General features: G+C 38.5%; 1 protein-coding gene across 4 annotated transcripts in view; it reads left to right on the forward strand.

The window, feature by feature from the left end:
* Positions 1 to 14233, forward strand: part of IFT81 (intraflagellar transport 81) — a 63050-nt gene that overhangs the window by 17866 nt on the left and 30951 nt on the right. For all 4 annotated transcript variants that reach the window (XM_034791057.1, XM_034791055.1, XM_034791054.1 and 1 more), the window contains 3 exons: positions 6803 to 6966; positions 10184 to 10279; positions 12459 to 12605. In XM_034791057.1, the coding sequence (XP_034646948.1) occupies positions 6803 to 6966; positions 10184 to 10279; positions 12459 to 12605 (407 nt within the window). The remainder of the gene's footprint in view (positions 1 to 6802; positions 6967 to 10183; positions 10280 to 12458; positions 12606 to 14233) is intronic.

Consider the following 14233-nt stretch of genomic DNA (forward strand, 5'->3'; position numbering starts at 1 on the left):
CAGCAGCCACTAAAGTTAGATATTTTTAAATAGCAGTTCCCGCTAACTTGTACCCAGGTGTTTTAAAAGAACTGGCTGAGTAGCTCTTTGGACTGTTAATGTTGATTGTCATTAAGTTTTGAAATACTGGAGAAGTTCCCAAGGGCTGGAAGAAGGTAAAATTGTGCCAGTATTTAAAATGTGTAAACAAGATGACCCATGTAATGATAGGCCTTTCAGTCTGACGTTGATCCCAAGCAAAACAAATACAGGACTTGATTCATATAGAAGTAAAGGACGGTAATATAACTAGTGCTAATCAACGTGTATATGAAAGTGGATCTTGTCAAACTAACTTTTTTATGATATTACAAGTTTGATTGATAAAAGTAATAGCATTTGTGTAATATACTTAGACTTCTGTAAGTTGTTTGACTTGCTAGCACACAACATTTTAAGAAACTGGAATGTTATAAATTCTATGTGGCACTTTCAAATGGATTTAAAAGCTGGATAAATTTTAAGTCTCAATGTGTAATTATAAAAAGAGATTAATCATTGAGCAGGTGTGTTTCTAGTGATGTCTGACAGGGGTTGGGTCTGGTCATATGCCGTGTAACATTTTTATCAGTGACCTAGAGGAAAACATAAAATCACCCCTGATAAAGTTTGCAGATGACACAGAACTTTGGGGCAGTGGTAAATAAGGAAGAGGACAGGTCACTGATACAGAGCTGTCTGGATCACATAGCAAGCTTGGCACAAGCAAACAATATGAGTTTCAATACAACCAAATGTAAAGTCATATATCTAGGAACAAAGAATGTAAGCCATACATACAGGATAGGAATCTCCATCCTAGGAAACAGTGACTGGTACAAAGACTTGGGGGGCCATAGTGGATAATCCATGAGTTAAACATGAGTTCCCAGTGCAATACTGTGGCCAAAAGCATTAACAAGATCCTTGGATGTTTAAACACAGGATATTGTGTGGGAGTAGAGAGGTTATATTACATCTGTATTTGGCACTGGTATGATTGCTACTGGATTATAATGTACAGTCTGGTCAGAATTCAAGAAAGATGTTGAAAAAATGGAGAGTGTTCAGAGAAGAGTCATGAGAATGATTGGTAAACATGCCTTATAGTGAGAGACTCTCGGAGTTCTATCTGGTTGGCTTATCAAAGAGAAGATTAAGGGGTGATTTGATCACAGTCTATAGGTACCTAAATAGGAACAGAAGTGTTGATAATCGACGGCTCTTCAATCTAGCAGATAAAGGTATAACAATTTCCAATGTCTGGAAACTGAAGCTAGACAAATTCAGACTGGAAATATGGAGCAAAATTTTTACTGTGTGGGTAATTAACCATTAGAACAATTTACCAAGGGCTGTGGTGGATTCTCCATCACTGGATATTTTAAAATCAAGATTGAATGTTTTTCTAAAAGGTGCTTCTAGTTCAAACAGGAATTAAGGCAGAGAGGTTTTATGGCCAGTTTTGTGCAGGAGCTCAGATTAGATGATCACAATGGTTCCTTCTGGCCTTGTAATCTGGGAGATGTAAGCTTTTGAAATAATCTTTTTCTCTCTGTCATTTGCATTGCTCAGGAAAATTTTTGTAGCATGCAACAAATAACTCAGGCCCATACCACTGCCAAAACAACAGTCATATGCACTGTACTGAGACCCCTTAGGGAGACAACCTCTCAAGGATGAGGAAAGAGAGCCAGAGCAGCTCCCCGATAACCCTCTTGGACCTAGCGCATGGCCCCAGTAGATATCCTCCCTTTGGGGATAACAGCTAATACTCCTGCTGCCAGCTAATTCAGTTAATCCTGTATCTGAAGCTGTGCTGCAGTGATGAAGGTTCAGAATTCAAATCTTTCACTGATACGTGATGAGGGGCAATGTTACCGTTGCACATAGTAAAATTTGGTTTTACCTTTTTCCTTTTAAAAACCCCTCAAAGAAACAGGAAATTACATACCAAAAAACTACGTTAAAAAGATATGACTGTGTTATTTAGGTTGCTAACTTAAGCACTCAAAAGTTAGGAAATGTCACAACATTAATTTGGCCCTTTTGCGTATTCATTATGATAGTCTTTCATTACATGGATATATACTGTTTTCTTCCACGGGACCCCTGCTTCATTCAGTGCCTAGTATGGGGTGGTGGTCAGGAAATGAATCAGGGCTGTGTAGTGGAAATGTCTGTACCATCCATACCTTATGTGCTGTAGAAATTGGAAGTGGTGAAGAGAACAAGATGGTGACTGCAGGAAGAGAAGGGATGATCTTATGGTTAAGGTATGTGAATTCTATGCAGGAGAAGTCCGTTCTAGACCTGCTTATGTCATGGTCTTCCTGTGTGGTATTGAGCAAGTCACTTAAACCAAAATTTTGTCAGGAGGCCACTAACGGTATGTTCCTCCTTTCTTTTTTTTTTAGTAATCAGATTGGTTAATGTTTCAAACGTTTATGGTACAAATTTGCACAATTAGCAGCTTGGAAAGAACTAAGAGTCTGAGAGCTGAGGCAAGTCTGAATTTATGCTCATTAATAGAATCGGGGCAAGAAAGTTGCCTAATTCCTGCATAACTGAGCAAGCACTAAATAACGCTTCACCCACTCCTTTCCTGTAATAAAAAAATCTGAATGGAAAACATTAGGAATTGCTGTTAATAGCTTTTCACGAGTAAATATGGGGTTGGCAGAACTCAGCTAAAATAACCTTAGGGCACTGAGCCAAACTTACAGTGCAGCTTGTGTATAGAGAGAGAGAGAAAGTCAGAGCTGAAAAAATTAAACAAGATTTTGAAGTATGTAATGGAAAGATTTAAAGTACGCTTGCTTCGCTGCCTTCTAGCCTGGGAATTTGAAAAAAGCATGATTCACTGGAAAACACTGTTTTTAAAAGTTTCAGTTAAACTGCAGAAATAGCATTTAGGTAACTACTTCCCCATATGTCTAATCCTACAGAGAGTAAAATATTCCAAAATTATTTGTAAAGGAAACCAAGTAGATTAGTCATCAGTCTTCTGTTTGCACTTTCCCATCAAGTTGTCAAGTTTTGACTTGTTTCACGGCTTTACTGTACCTTCAGGAGCATTCAGGGTATAAGGAGCAATCACAATTTAGTAGCTTGGTAATAGCTATCAGATTATTGGAGGAATAAGCCCAAATAGCAGCAGGTTCATAGCCCCTTGAAGCCAGTTGGTCCCTGCTCCTCTGGAAATGCTTGATTAGAATTTTTAGCTTGATTACAATATGTACACTGGGATATTTAGAAATGTATATCTTTATAATAAAGATGTAAGTAGCATTAAATATAAAGAATAATATTTGAGGGTCATGGTGGATAATCAGCTGAACATGAGGTCCCAGTATGACTCTTTGGCTAAAGAGCTAATGTAAACCTGGGATGCATAAAAAGGGGAATATAGAGTAGGTGTAGAGAAGGTATTTTACCTCCATATTGGGCACTGGTGCGACCACTGCTGGAATGCTGTGTCCAGTTCTGAAGCCTACAATTCAAGAAGGATGTTAATAAATTGGAGCAGGCTCAGAGAAGAGTCATGAAGATGATTAAAAGATTAGAAAACATGCCTTATAATGATAGGACTCAAAGGGCTCAATCTATTTAGCTTAACAAACAGAAGATTAAGATGACTTGATTAAAGTCTGTAAGTACCTACAAGGTTAACAAATATTTAAGGGGCTCTTCAATCTAGTAGATCATAGAAAGTTTATGATCCACTGGTTGGAAGCTGAAGCTAAACAAATTCAGACTGGAAATAAGGCATACATTTTAAGAAAGAATAACCATTGGAACAATTTACCAAGGTTCATGGTGGTTTCCCAATCACTGGTAACTTTTAAATCAAGACTGGATGTTTTTTCTAAAAGAACTGCTCTAGGAATTATTTTGGGGAAGTTCTATGGCCTTTGTTATATAGGGGGTCAGACTAGATGATCTAATGGTCCCTTCTAGCCTTGGATTCTATGAATCTATAAGGTTAAATATATTGTAATCTCCCTTTCTTATTCAAAAGGAAGTTGGAAAGCTAGAAATCAGCCTAAAGTAAAAAAAACTAGCAGTTAGTGTCAGGGTAACTCAATTGGCATCACTTTTGTTTCCAGGCCAAGGGCCATGGTTATCTATCCCAAACCAGGGTTTGTGTTCCTATTCAGTGCTGATGCTGAAGTTTAGTACACAGTGTATGTGGGAGAGGTTGCTGCAGTTGTAGAGGTGTTGTGTTTCTGTTGAAACACTAACCCTGGGCAGAAAGGACCCAACTCTGATGAACGGCCTGGTGAAAGTTAAAAATCACAGCATGGTGAAAAAGGTGAATCATAACCCTGCAGTGCTGGCCTGCATTTCCTTTCGATAAATCAGATTCTAATGGGCAAGGTGGCAGGTGAGCTATTGCTGAGTGCATAATGGCTACTGCATGAACCTACACATTCTATCCCAGTTCTGAAGTCACCATTAAGGCTGCATTTTTATTTATTTTATTTTTTAATAGAAACACTTGACGTTTTCCATCGAGTAAAACAGTAAATTTTGTAGGGCAATATCTATTTTCTAAGCATGTTTAAATGGCCAGTATAAACAAATTATCCTTATAAACTGCTGGAATGGAAATGAAGAATTCACTCACTTTTGGGTTGTCAGTTTTACTTCATTAATAGTACTGCTTTCTGTGGAGGTGGCTTTCTTTCTTCTATGTTTTTAAGACCTTTTCCTCTCTTCCAGCTGGTTTAGTTCCCTTAAGGCAACTAAAATGAGGACCCCCACCCAATTCTGTCAAAAAAACTCTTGAGAACAGAAAGGCAAAGAGGATCTGGCCCTCCCCATTTTCCAGATGTAAATAGCTGCAGGAGAGTCAAGACCCCTTTTCATAGGTCTGTTTCTCTTTTTTTTGTTTTGTTTTTTGTTTTTTGTTTTTTTTTGACCTTCTCCCGCTGTCATTCTTAATGACAAAGCCTCTAGACCCTCAGCCTGAGAGAACCAAAGGGCAGGCCAGCTGACTCCAGCCCTGGTCCCATTCCCACCTGCCTCCTGCATTTCCATCGCTGTCTCAGCAGGATCAATCATATCCATGTGTCTCAGGTTTTTCCCTGGATGTGTGCAATAAGTGAAAAACTGGCAGAGTCTGAATTTCATGTTTTTCTTGGCATAGCTAATTTAACGTTTTCTGTAATATCTGTGACAACCATGAAAATAACAGTCATGCTTCTAAAGCACTTTGGATAGCTACAGCGCCACTAGTCTTTTTCGTGTCCATCAAACCGATGAAAATATTCTAAAATACCTCTCCCCACTGTCATATTATCTTGTGTATGCTTTCCAAATCACAGTCCTTGGCACTAGTATCTTAAAGAACTAATTGAGCTATTACCACCTACTGTCATCAGAAGACTGTACAATGTAATTTTAAAAATCTCACAGCTACTTGACAGAGTAAACTAATTTCCCACTGGTTGTGAATTTTACTTATCTGGATGTAGTAATGTTCCTTTTTGAATTATCAGGAAAATAGGCTAACCTACGATACCTAGCAAGAGCAAAATGGTCAGAAGCTTGGTAACAGGCAGTGCACATATGGCTTCTACAGAGCAAACAATGCTCTCTTCTGTTGCATCCGTGGACAGAAACCTCAGCAATTTCTTCTTGCCTTTTTTCTATTTCATTTTTATTTTCAGCATTCTTAATCAATGTACAGTTGTGTGATTTCTTTTTTTTTAAGAGAACCGGGACACCACTCTGGCAGTTTGAAAGAGACTTAAAGAGAGCATAAATTGCAATTCATTCACTTTTAGGCTCCTGTACCCTGCCAGAGCAGTGTAAAGGGGCCTTATTGTAAATGAGAATCGGGCTGAACAGGGTCGGAGATTATCAGAAATCTGCACATCAGAAAGGACAAACTCTCACAAAGGCCCACGCTAGAACACTTACAAATGCTTATTAAAGATAATGGGTCAAATTCTAGACCTGTTCTATTTTGAGTCACAGATAGAGGGAGGGGGTCAGGTATAGTAATGGTGCAGAAGTGATGCTAAGAGCGGACAGACAGAGATTCCTTTCCTCACTTCCATGTAATTCCTATCGGGGGCTGAAGTAATCCACATGTGACTGGGATTGTGTGTGTGCAAATCTACATCACGATGCTTACTTTGATGCTCCGACCCCGGAGGTCTTGAGGCGTGAGAGTTTTAGAGAAGCCCTGAGCAAGCCACCAGACTTGTGCTGTGCTTGGCCATCCCTTTTTCTGAATACACATAAGAAGATGGATACACACAAGCAGCCTATATTTGGTCATCCTCTTCTAAAACTTCATATACATTTAGTCCAAAACCACATCAATTTTAGCATAACAAAAAAGTACTACACAGCCCAGTTTTCTGAATGAAATGGGGCACATGGTGTTTGTTTGAATGGGGTATAGTGAGACTTTTCATGTGAGTGCTGTAAATTGGAGATTGTATCCAAATTCAGATTAATGGAGTTTCACAGAAGAGGGGGTTTTATTGTAGTTAAATCCCAAAGAAGGAAATTTGGAAGGGAAACACATGTAGTTTGCTGTATTATATGTTAGTCTTCTCTAAAAAGAGAACCAGAATTTAAAGTATAAATCAACTAGGTATTCCTTTCAGTTTTGAGAAGCGGGCTCAAGCATTATGCTCTAATTATTGTAATCTGTTGCTAAATAGCTTGATGTGTTGGTTAAATTACAGTTATTATGGAATGAAACCTAATTACCCTCTACATTCCTTTGTTTAGACACATGTTGATTTAATATTTTTTTTTCAAGGCTTAATGAAGAGACTGGAAGAGGAGATAAAGTTCAATTCATATCTGTGCTCTGAAAAGTTTCCTAGAGAACTAGAAAGTAAGAAGCAATCATTGTATTTCCTACAAAAAGTGGTTTCAGAGCCAGCTATGGGTCAATCTGATCTCAATGAACTTGAAACTAAGGTATGTTGACTAAAAACCCAACTAGTTTGTCTTCTGGACTTATATAAGCATCAACTGTCTTATTTCTGCCCTAAATTCTTGAATAAATGTTTTTAATTCCCAAACATAATTACCTTCCTTTTTCAAAGAAAAGAAAAAGTATGAGTTGCTGACTCAACCCAGGGTCTGGCATTACTCAAAACCCCACCTTACAAAACTGTTTAGAAAATTGTTTTAGTAATTTGGGTTTGTATGAATAGAGATATTCATTTATTATTGTTGAAGGCCTGATTCTCCCCCCCCCCCCCTCCTTACATCAGTTTTATACTGGTGTTAAGTCCATTAACTTCAGTGTAGTTACATTTACATAAAACCAGTGTTAATAGAGTGGAGAATCAGATCGTCAGTATGTAGTATATCACTGACATTTCATTTTAATGCAATGTGCAGAGGTGTGAAGATAATTTGCATATTTGGATAACTTGCATGCTTTTTGTTTCAAATGGTAACATCTCAGCTAATTTGTTGATCGAAGCTTGATTTGATATTTGATTTATTCTTTATTACAGTTTTTCAAATGTCAGAAACTGAAGCTGTTCAGATCAGCTAAAATCTTTGATCATAATAGATTTCTTATTTGCCTAGGAAAATCTAATGCTTAGTAAAACTGAATATTTATTTTTTTTATGATCCACGGCAAAGTATAATTTATAAAAGAAAAATTGGCATAATGTGTGGAGTTCTATCTGCAACAGAAATAAGTTTGCATATTTCCCTCAATTATTGCATCAGCCTACATGAGAGAATAGATGTGTAATGTAATACATCTTAGAGTTACTATTAGAAATGTAGTGAAAAGTAAAATACTGTTTAATGGTATATATGTTGAGTATAAGACAAGCTTGCTGCAGTCTTAACTACAGACAGGCTAATGACTCTCCATAATTTTTGTACAGTGTTTGGTAGAAATTTTTTCTCCCCAACCTAAAGCTGACCCTTCATGATCTCCCCAAATGCCTCCAAGTCTTGACGTGGCTCATGAAAGATGGGGAGTAAAGAAACTGAGGGTGAAATCCTGGCTCCATTGAAGTCAATGGGAGTTTTGCTGTTGACATCAGTGGGGCCAGGGTTTCACCCTGCAAGTCTTTGTGATAGATTTTAATGATAGTATTTAACTGTGTCCCAGCAGTTATGTGTACAAGTTACTCTAATATATGCTTTAAAATACTTTGTGATAGTGTAATTAAGCCCCTCACTTTATCTGAAGAGCTGGGAAAGAGTGGCTGTGGGAAGAGTGATGCTTTAGCTCACACTGTGATAATAACGAAGTATTCCACACTGGTGTAATGAAGGAGGGACAAACTTCTAAATGGATAGGCAATTTAGAGGTGATCTAGTGGGAAGAAAAATAATCTGGAACCAAAAAAGATCATATGCCTACAATGCACTAGGGAAAGGAAGGTACAAGAAAGAGCTACATGTCTAGCAGAAGTGATTGAAACCACGAATGCTATTTTGATTACAAGAATCACACCGTGGTGGATGGCAGAGGCTCCAAAGGTGAATCACACCGCTATTGTAAGGCTTCAGATCGAATCTGTAGTTTAATAATGGAGTCATTCTTAAAGAATATACCACTCAGAGTATGGGAGGACATGGTGCTGTCGTTGGCTTTACTTTGATCATAACAGAGGCTGCTGGTACCAGATGCTGTCCAAGCCGGATGGGTGCGTCCAGGTCTGCAGCATGAGTTCATACCCTCCACCCACCTCAGCACCACCTGCAGCTGATGTTGATGCCTCTTCCTGAGCTCGGTCAATGCCGGGCAGCTACCCGATTTAGACTCCCCCCGCCCTTTCCCCCAAACTTCATCTTCACTCCCCCCATCTCACCAAGACGCCTCCTTCATCCCCATCCCCTCTCCCTCCCACCCCAAAAAGTCCCTTTCCCACACTTAACGCCTCTTTCAGCCCAGCCAGCCATTCCAACACCTCACCCCCAAGGGCAGGACCTGGCCGTCTTCCCCCTAGCCCAGCATACCATGAGAGGAATTTTTGGGGGCATCTCTCATGGGTTAGATCACTCTCAACCCCTGGGCCCAGTCTGGGGATTACAGTAACTGAGATTAGTCCAAAGGGGGTCATGGCATTAAAAAGTTGGGAATCACTGATATAACGGAATTCATACCCTCTTTGAATTCACACCCATTCCAACAGAGAGTTAATGCCTTTAGAAATAAAAAAAAGAGAATCCCACATAGAGGAGGAAGAGTTCAGGAGTCTCAGTATTTGGAAGTCTCTCTACACCATTATTAAGCAATAGTCTTGACATATTTGGTCTTCAAAGTACACATCTGTTGCCCGCAGAATTGCTTGGGTAGTGACCAGTACTGTGCCTGTGTTACTTTTAAAGTTCCCTCTGATTGCAGCACACTTTTACAGGATTTGCTTATTAGCACATATCTTCCTAGGCAGCAGAGAATTAAGGCAGGATGCCTGGGCTCTGGGCTCCATGGTTAGAGGGAACACCCAATGTAGTCAGAGTTAGAGTATCAGGTATCAGTATATTATCATAGCTCCTGTTGACTGGCTGCCAGCTAAGGTGGGCTCACAGACGAGGAAAATCAAGGTTTTGGGAGAAGAAGCAAAATGAGCCCGTCTTGGAGGAGTAGAAGGAACATACTGTGCTGTTGGGGTAAGTGGGTCCTGGGATCTTCAGAATTATAGTGGAACTGGGCACCATTTAATTTGAATCTATCCCCTCTTCAGACTAGTGATAAATGGCTTATTAAAGAAGAATTATAGCTGGTCATTGATATAATCAGGGCACACAAAGCAATGGTAACATCATCCCTTTTCTCTGCAAGAGTCCATCAACCCAGTTCCTTTTGCAGGATCAAGGCCTTAGTTTGGAGGGACTTCCTAACGCAGGTTGACCTTGTTGTTGAGGCACAGGACTGGGAGTCTGAAGACATGGGCTGTATTTCTGGCTTTGCATCAGACTTATTGTGTAATCTTGGCAAGTCACTTAACTTTTTTGTGTCTGTTTCTCCATCTTTAACGTGAGTCTGATAATACTTCCTTAAAAGTGTGTTGTGAGGCTAAATTCATTAACTTGCAAAGCATTTTGATATCCTTAGAGAGAGGACAAAGTATTAATATTCTGTTTTCCCTAACTCTGCTAATGTTTATTTAGTAAGAAATATGGCATTTTCTTGATCTTCCACTCTTTATTTCAGATAAATGAAGTCAATGCTCAAATTAATCAATTGATTGAAAAGAGAATGATGAAATATGAGCCAATTGATAGTAAATTTTCCATGTATCGACAACAGGTAAGAAGGAACAAAAGCTTTATTGTAAGCAGCAAAATCCTGTCAAATTGACTGACTGTTATCTACAGACTTGTGTTGTCTTTTTTTCTTTACTTGTTTCTGAAAAACTAAATTAAACAGAAAGACATGAAGAATAAATAAATAACAGTTGAACACAACTATATTTACGTTATATAAATCCTTCAACCGCTTACTGCTGGCCATAGTCCTGTTGTTGACTGCAGTGGGACTAAGCCTGATAATAAGCAATTACAGGATCAGGCCCGTAGGCTTTGTGTGTTAGATACAATAGAGAGTCTGTATTCTAGGCCTAACATCTGAAAGGTGCCCTCAGCTCCTATAGAAGTTAGTGGTAGTTGGGGCATGTTCCAGGATTGGCCTATATATTGCATACTCAATACTGAGTTGCTAGTCTACACTTGGAAATTTACTGAAATAGCTCCTCTAGAATAAGAAAATTCACACTGGGGCTTATTCCGGAACAGCTATATTGGTAAACTTCCAAGGGTAGACAATTCCTAAAAGAGAAAAGCCTAGATCCTTATTCGGCAATCACTGCAGTTCTTACCACCAGTCACATCCCATTTCTTGTGTGTGACCATGTATCATAGCATTTTCCCAATTGTCTCTATTTCAGAACGTATGTTACAGACTTAGAGTGAAAAGAAAGCAAAGAACAAATGCGCTTGGTCAAGACACTATAAATCCACACACTATAGATCAAAATTTATGAAAACTGACCATTTCTAGGGCTTATATAGTAAAATATTAGATTTATTTCCCAATAACCTGTGTGACTTTGAATTTTACTGGCATTGTTCATGACAGTTTCTACAGTTATGGAAAAATATTTTTCAAAGTTATTGCATAAAAATTGTAATTTAGTGGTAGAATGTGTATTATTTTTAGATGCAAATGTGATCTGAAGTATATTGTCTTTGTTTTTAAAGATGTGTTTTGTTGCCCAAGATAAGCATGCTACATAATGTATTGTACAAAAAGCCATCTGGCTCCTAATATAAAGCTCTGATGTTCTACGGAGGAAACATTCCAGGAATTCAGCTTGAGTGAAATTCTCTGCTCAGTTCCACAATGAGTATAGTCAACTTTACAAAATCATCACATGTATTCACCACAGTTTGTCTCTGTGGATAATCTTAAGAAGCTAAGAGCTGAGATGTCGTGTAGGCAGAATCACCTCTGATGTATATTTAGAAAAAAAGATGTTTCTTTAGTCCAGTGAGGAGAAGCTAGCATTGAAGATACCTACATTGTGGCTATATTTTATTTTAATATGCCGAAAACACTAGGTTGCACGTTATAACTTTAGTGTTTTGATTCTTGAAAAAAAATTTCTGATATAAAAATGCTTTATTTTTCTGATCCACTTTACACCTATGTTCTTAAACACATTGATTTTTCCATGAAATGTTAGGCAACACTAAAAATACTATATAGTATACATGGTGTGAAAATTTCATTTAAAAACCAATCTATCTCTGTGAGGCTCAAAGGGGTGAAATAATCTGTAATCCTTTATTCCTTTCCTCGTTGTCTTTTTCTAGGTTGCAGAGATTTAATGGCTCTGTTCTGTTGCTAGTTACAAGCTACATATTTCTGTAGGTTGGAGTTATAAAAATCCATATTATGACATTTTGAAATCTTGCAAAATCTTGGATACCTTTCCAGTTAAGCCTGGTTAGTGCATCTTATATATGCACAAAAAAGACTAAACAAATTAAACTGAGCAACAGTAATCTACACCTCTTTTTCTTTAATGAAAATTAAAAATTCAGTTACAAAAATTAAAGCTAAATGTAAAAATATTAACATGAATCTGGAATATAAATGTTTAATGTGAATCTGGAACGTAAGTGCTCTGGGTGAAATCCTGGATCCAGTGAAGTCAATGAGAATTTTGCCATTGACCAAAATGGATTCAGGATTGAATCCATTAATATTGCTATTATTTACTTCCAGTATATCTACAAAGGGGCATGTTAACAACAAAATTTTCTCCTTAATAGTAAATTTCCTCCCTACTATTTTCTCTCCAGTCTCAATGTTACCCCACCTGAATTTTAAAATTTAAGTGTTAGATTTTATTGATGGTTAACCATGGGTGACCAAGTGCACTTTTTAGTTTGCTCAGCCAAGTTGACATCTGATAATCCCACAGGCATCCATCATTTCTCGGAAGAAAGAAGCCAAGGCAGAAGAGCTTCAGGCTGCCAAGGAGGAGATGTCAAACATGGAGAGGCAAATGTTACAGAAAGCAAACCAGGCCCGTGAGTTGGATGGCACAGAAGTTTTGAAAGGTGATGAGGTGAGCTGAGGTAGCAATGGGGTTGGGGAGGATGAGAGAAGGTAAAAGATGGAGCATTTCCAGTTGAACTTTACAATTTGGTAACAGTTACTAGAGTAGTTTACCAACATCTTATGGACTGTTCACATCAAAGAATATGACAATATAACTAAATTAGGTCTCTACTTTCTTGCAAAGTATAATTTAGAATTTGATACCAAAGACTGTTTTTAAGATTTTTCTTTTAACTTCACGCAATCAGATAAATAACAATATTTTCCATAGTTTATACTACAACAAAGCTTTTTAAACATTTGCTTTGCAGCTATTTTCAGGCTGTTAATGTTTTACCCAAATCACGTATAAATATTCATATAATGTGAACTAGAGTTGTTGGTATCTCTCAGCCTTTTAGTGTCACAAGTCAAAATAATGTCAGAGTCCATCTCATTGTTGGAATGATAATAAATAATGGTGTTGGGTCTTGCTAATAATCATGGTTCAGTCACAAGGAATCAGAATTCAGAGATAAGTCATGTAGTGCACTTTGCTAAGGGATGTACAATTAAAAAAAAAATCCACCAACTTACATTTTATTCTCTTTAGGACACATCATCATAGAGTGAAATGATCAGCCATGACACGAAACATGATTTAGGACCATTTGTTCATTATCCAGATACATTTTACTTTTTCCCCTATTCTCCCAGACCCACTTGAAGTTTATCTGTAACACACATTTTGACTCTACTTTCAGTTTGGCTCAGGCAAAGCTTTATTTGAAGCTGCACACATCAAAGAAGCTTTTTCTTCTTAGAAGGTTTGTGAGGAATCAGGCTGCTGTAGCTGGGCAACAGGCTTGTTGCCATGCCAAATTGACTTTCCCGATATAACACTTCCTCTCATGTGGAAAAAACTGTCGCCCATATTGAGGGAGCAGAGGGAGGCAGAATCAGTAAGACAAAGCCGGCCTTAGCTTGAATCCACCTTCTTACCTCTTGTTTCTTTTCACTCTCCTGCATATGTTCTTTGCTTAGCACATACTGCTCATCTGGAGTGATCTTTTCCCATGCCAACATCTTGCCTTCTTAAGAAAGGGCTAGTCTACACTGGCAACGCTAAAAAACCCACCTCCACAAGGGGTGTAGATACCAGTGCTGGGAGTGCAGCTCCCAGCGCTGGTCCACGGTCTACACTGGTGCTTTACAGCGCTGAAACTTGCTACGCTCAGGGGTGTGTTTTTTCACGCCCCTGAGTGAGAAAGTTTCAGCGCTGTAAAGTGCCAGTGTAGACAAGCCCTTATATACTACTCTGTGTGGGGAACTCCCGTCCAGATCCCGTCAGCCATGGCTCCTCCATTAACTCCCTCACCAAATATCACTTTTCCTTCAAAGGAGCCTTGTGCGCACACATACTTTTAGTGTGTATGTGCACGTGTGCACTTGTGCATGTTTATACTCTTTCATAAGTAATAAAATAACCGTTTAATCCGCAAGAGGGACACGTTACTCAGGTGCATCTTGCTTGTTCATACCGCCTTCCCACTTGCCCTTTGCCTACCTCCTCCCTAAATTATGCTGAAAACAGGTGGAGGCAACAACAGGAACTTCCTATCCATGGTAGTGTTTAGTACCGTGAATGGTTCAGTT

The sequence above is a fragment of the Trachemys scripta genome, chromosome 15, assembly GCF_013100865.1.
Source record: "Trachemys scripta elegans isolate TJP31775 chromosome 15, CAS_Tse_1.0, whole genome shotgun sequence".
Taxonomy (NCBI): domain Eukaryota; kingdom Metazoa; phylum Chordata; order Testudines; family Emydidae; genus Trachemys; species Trachemys scripta.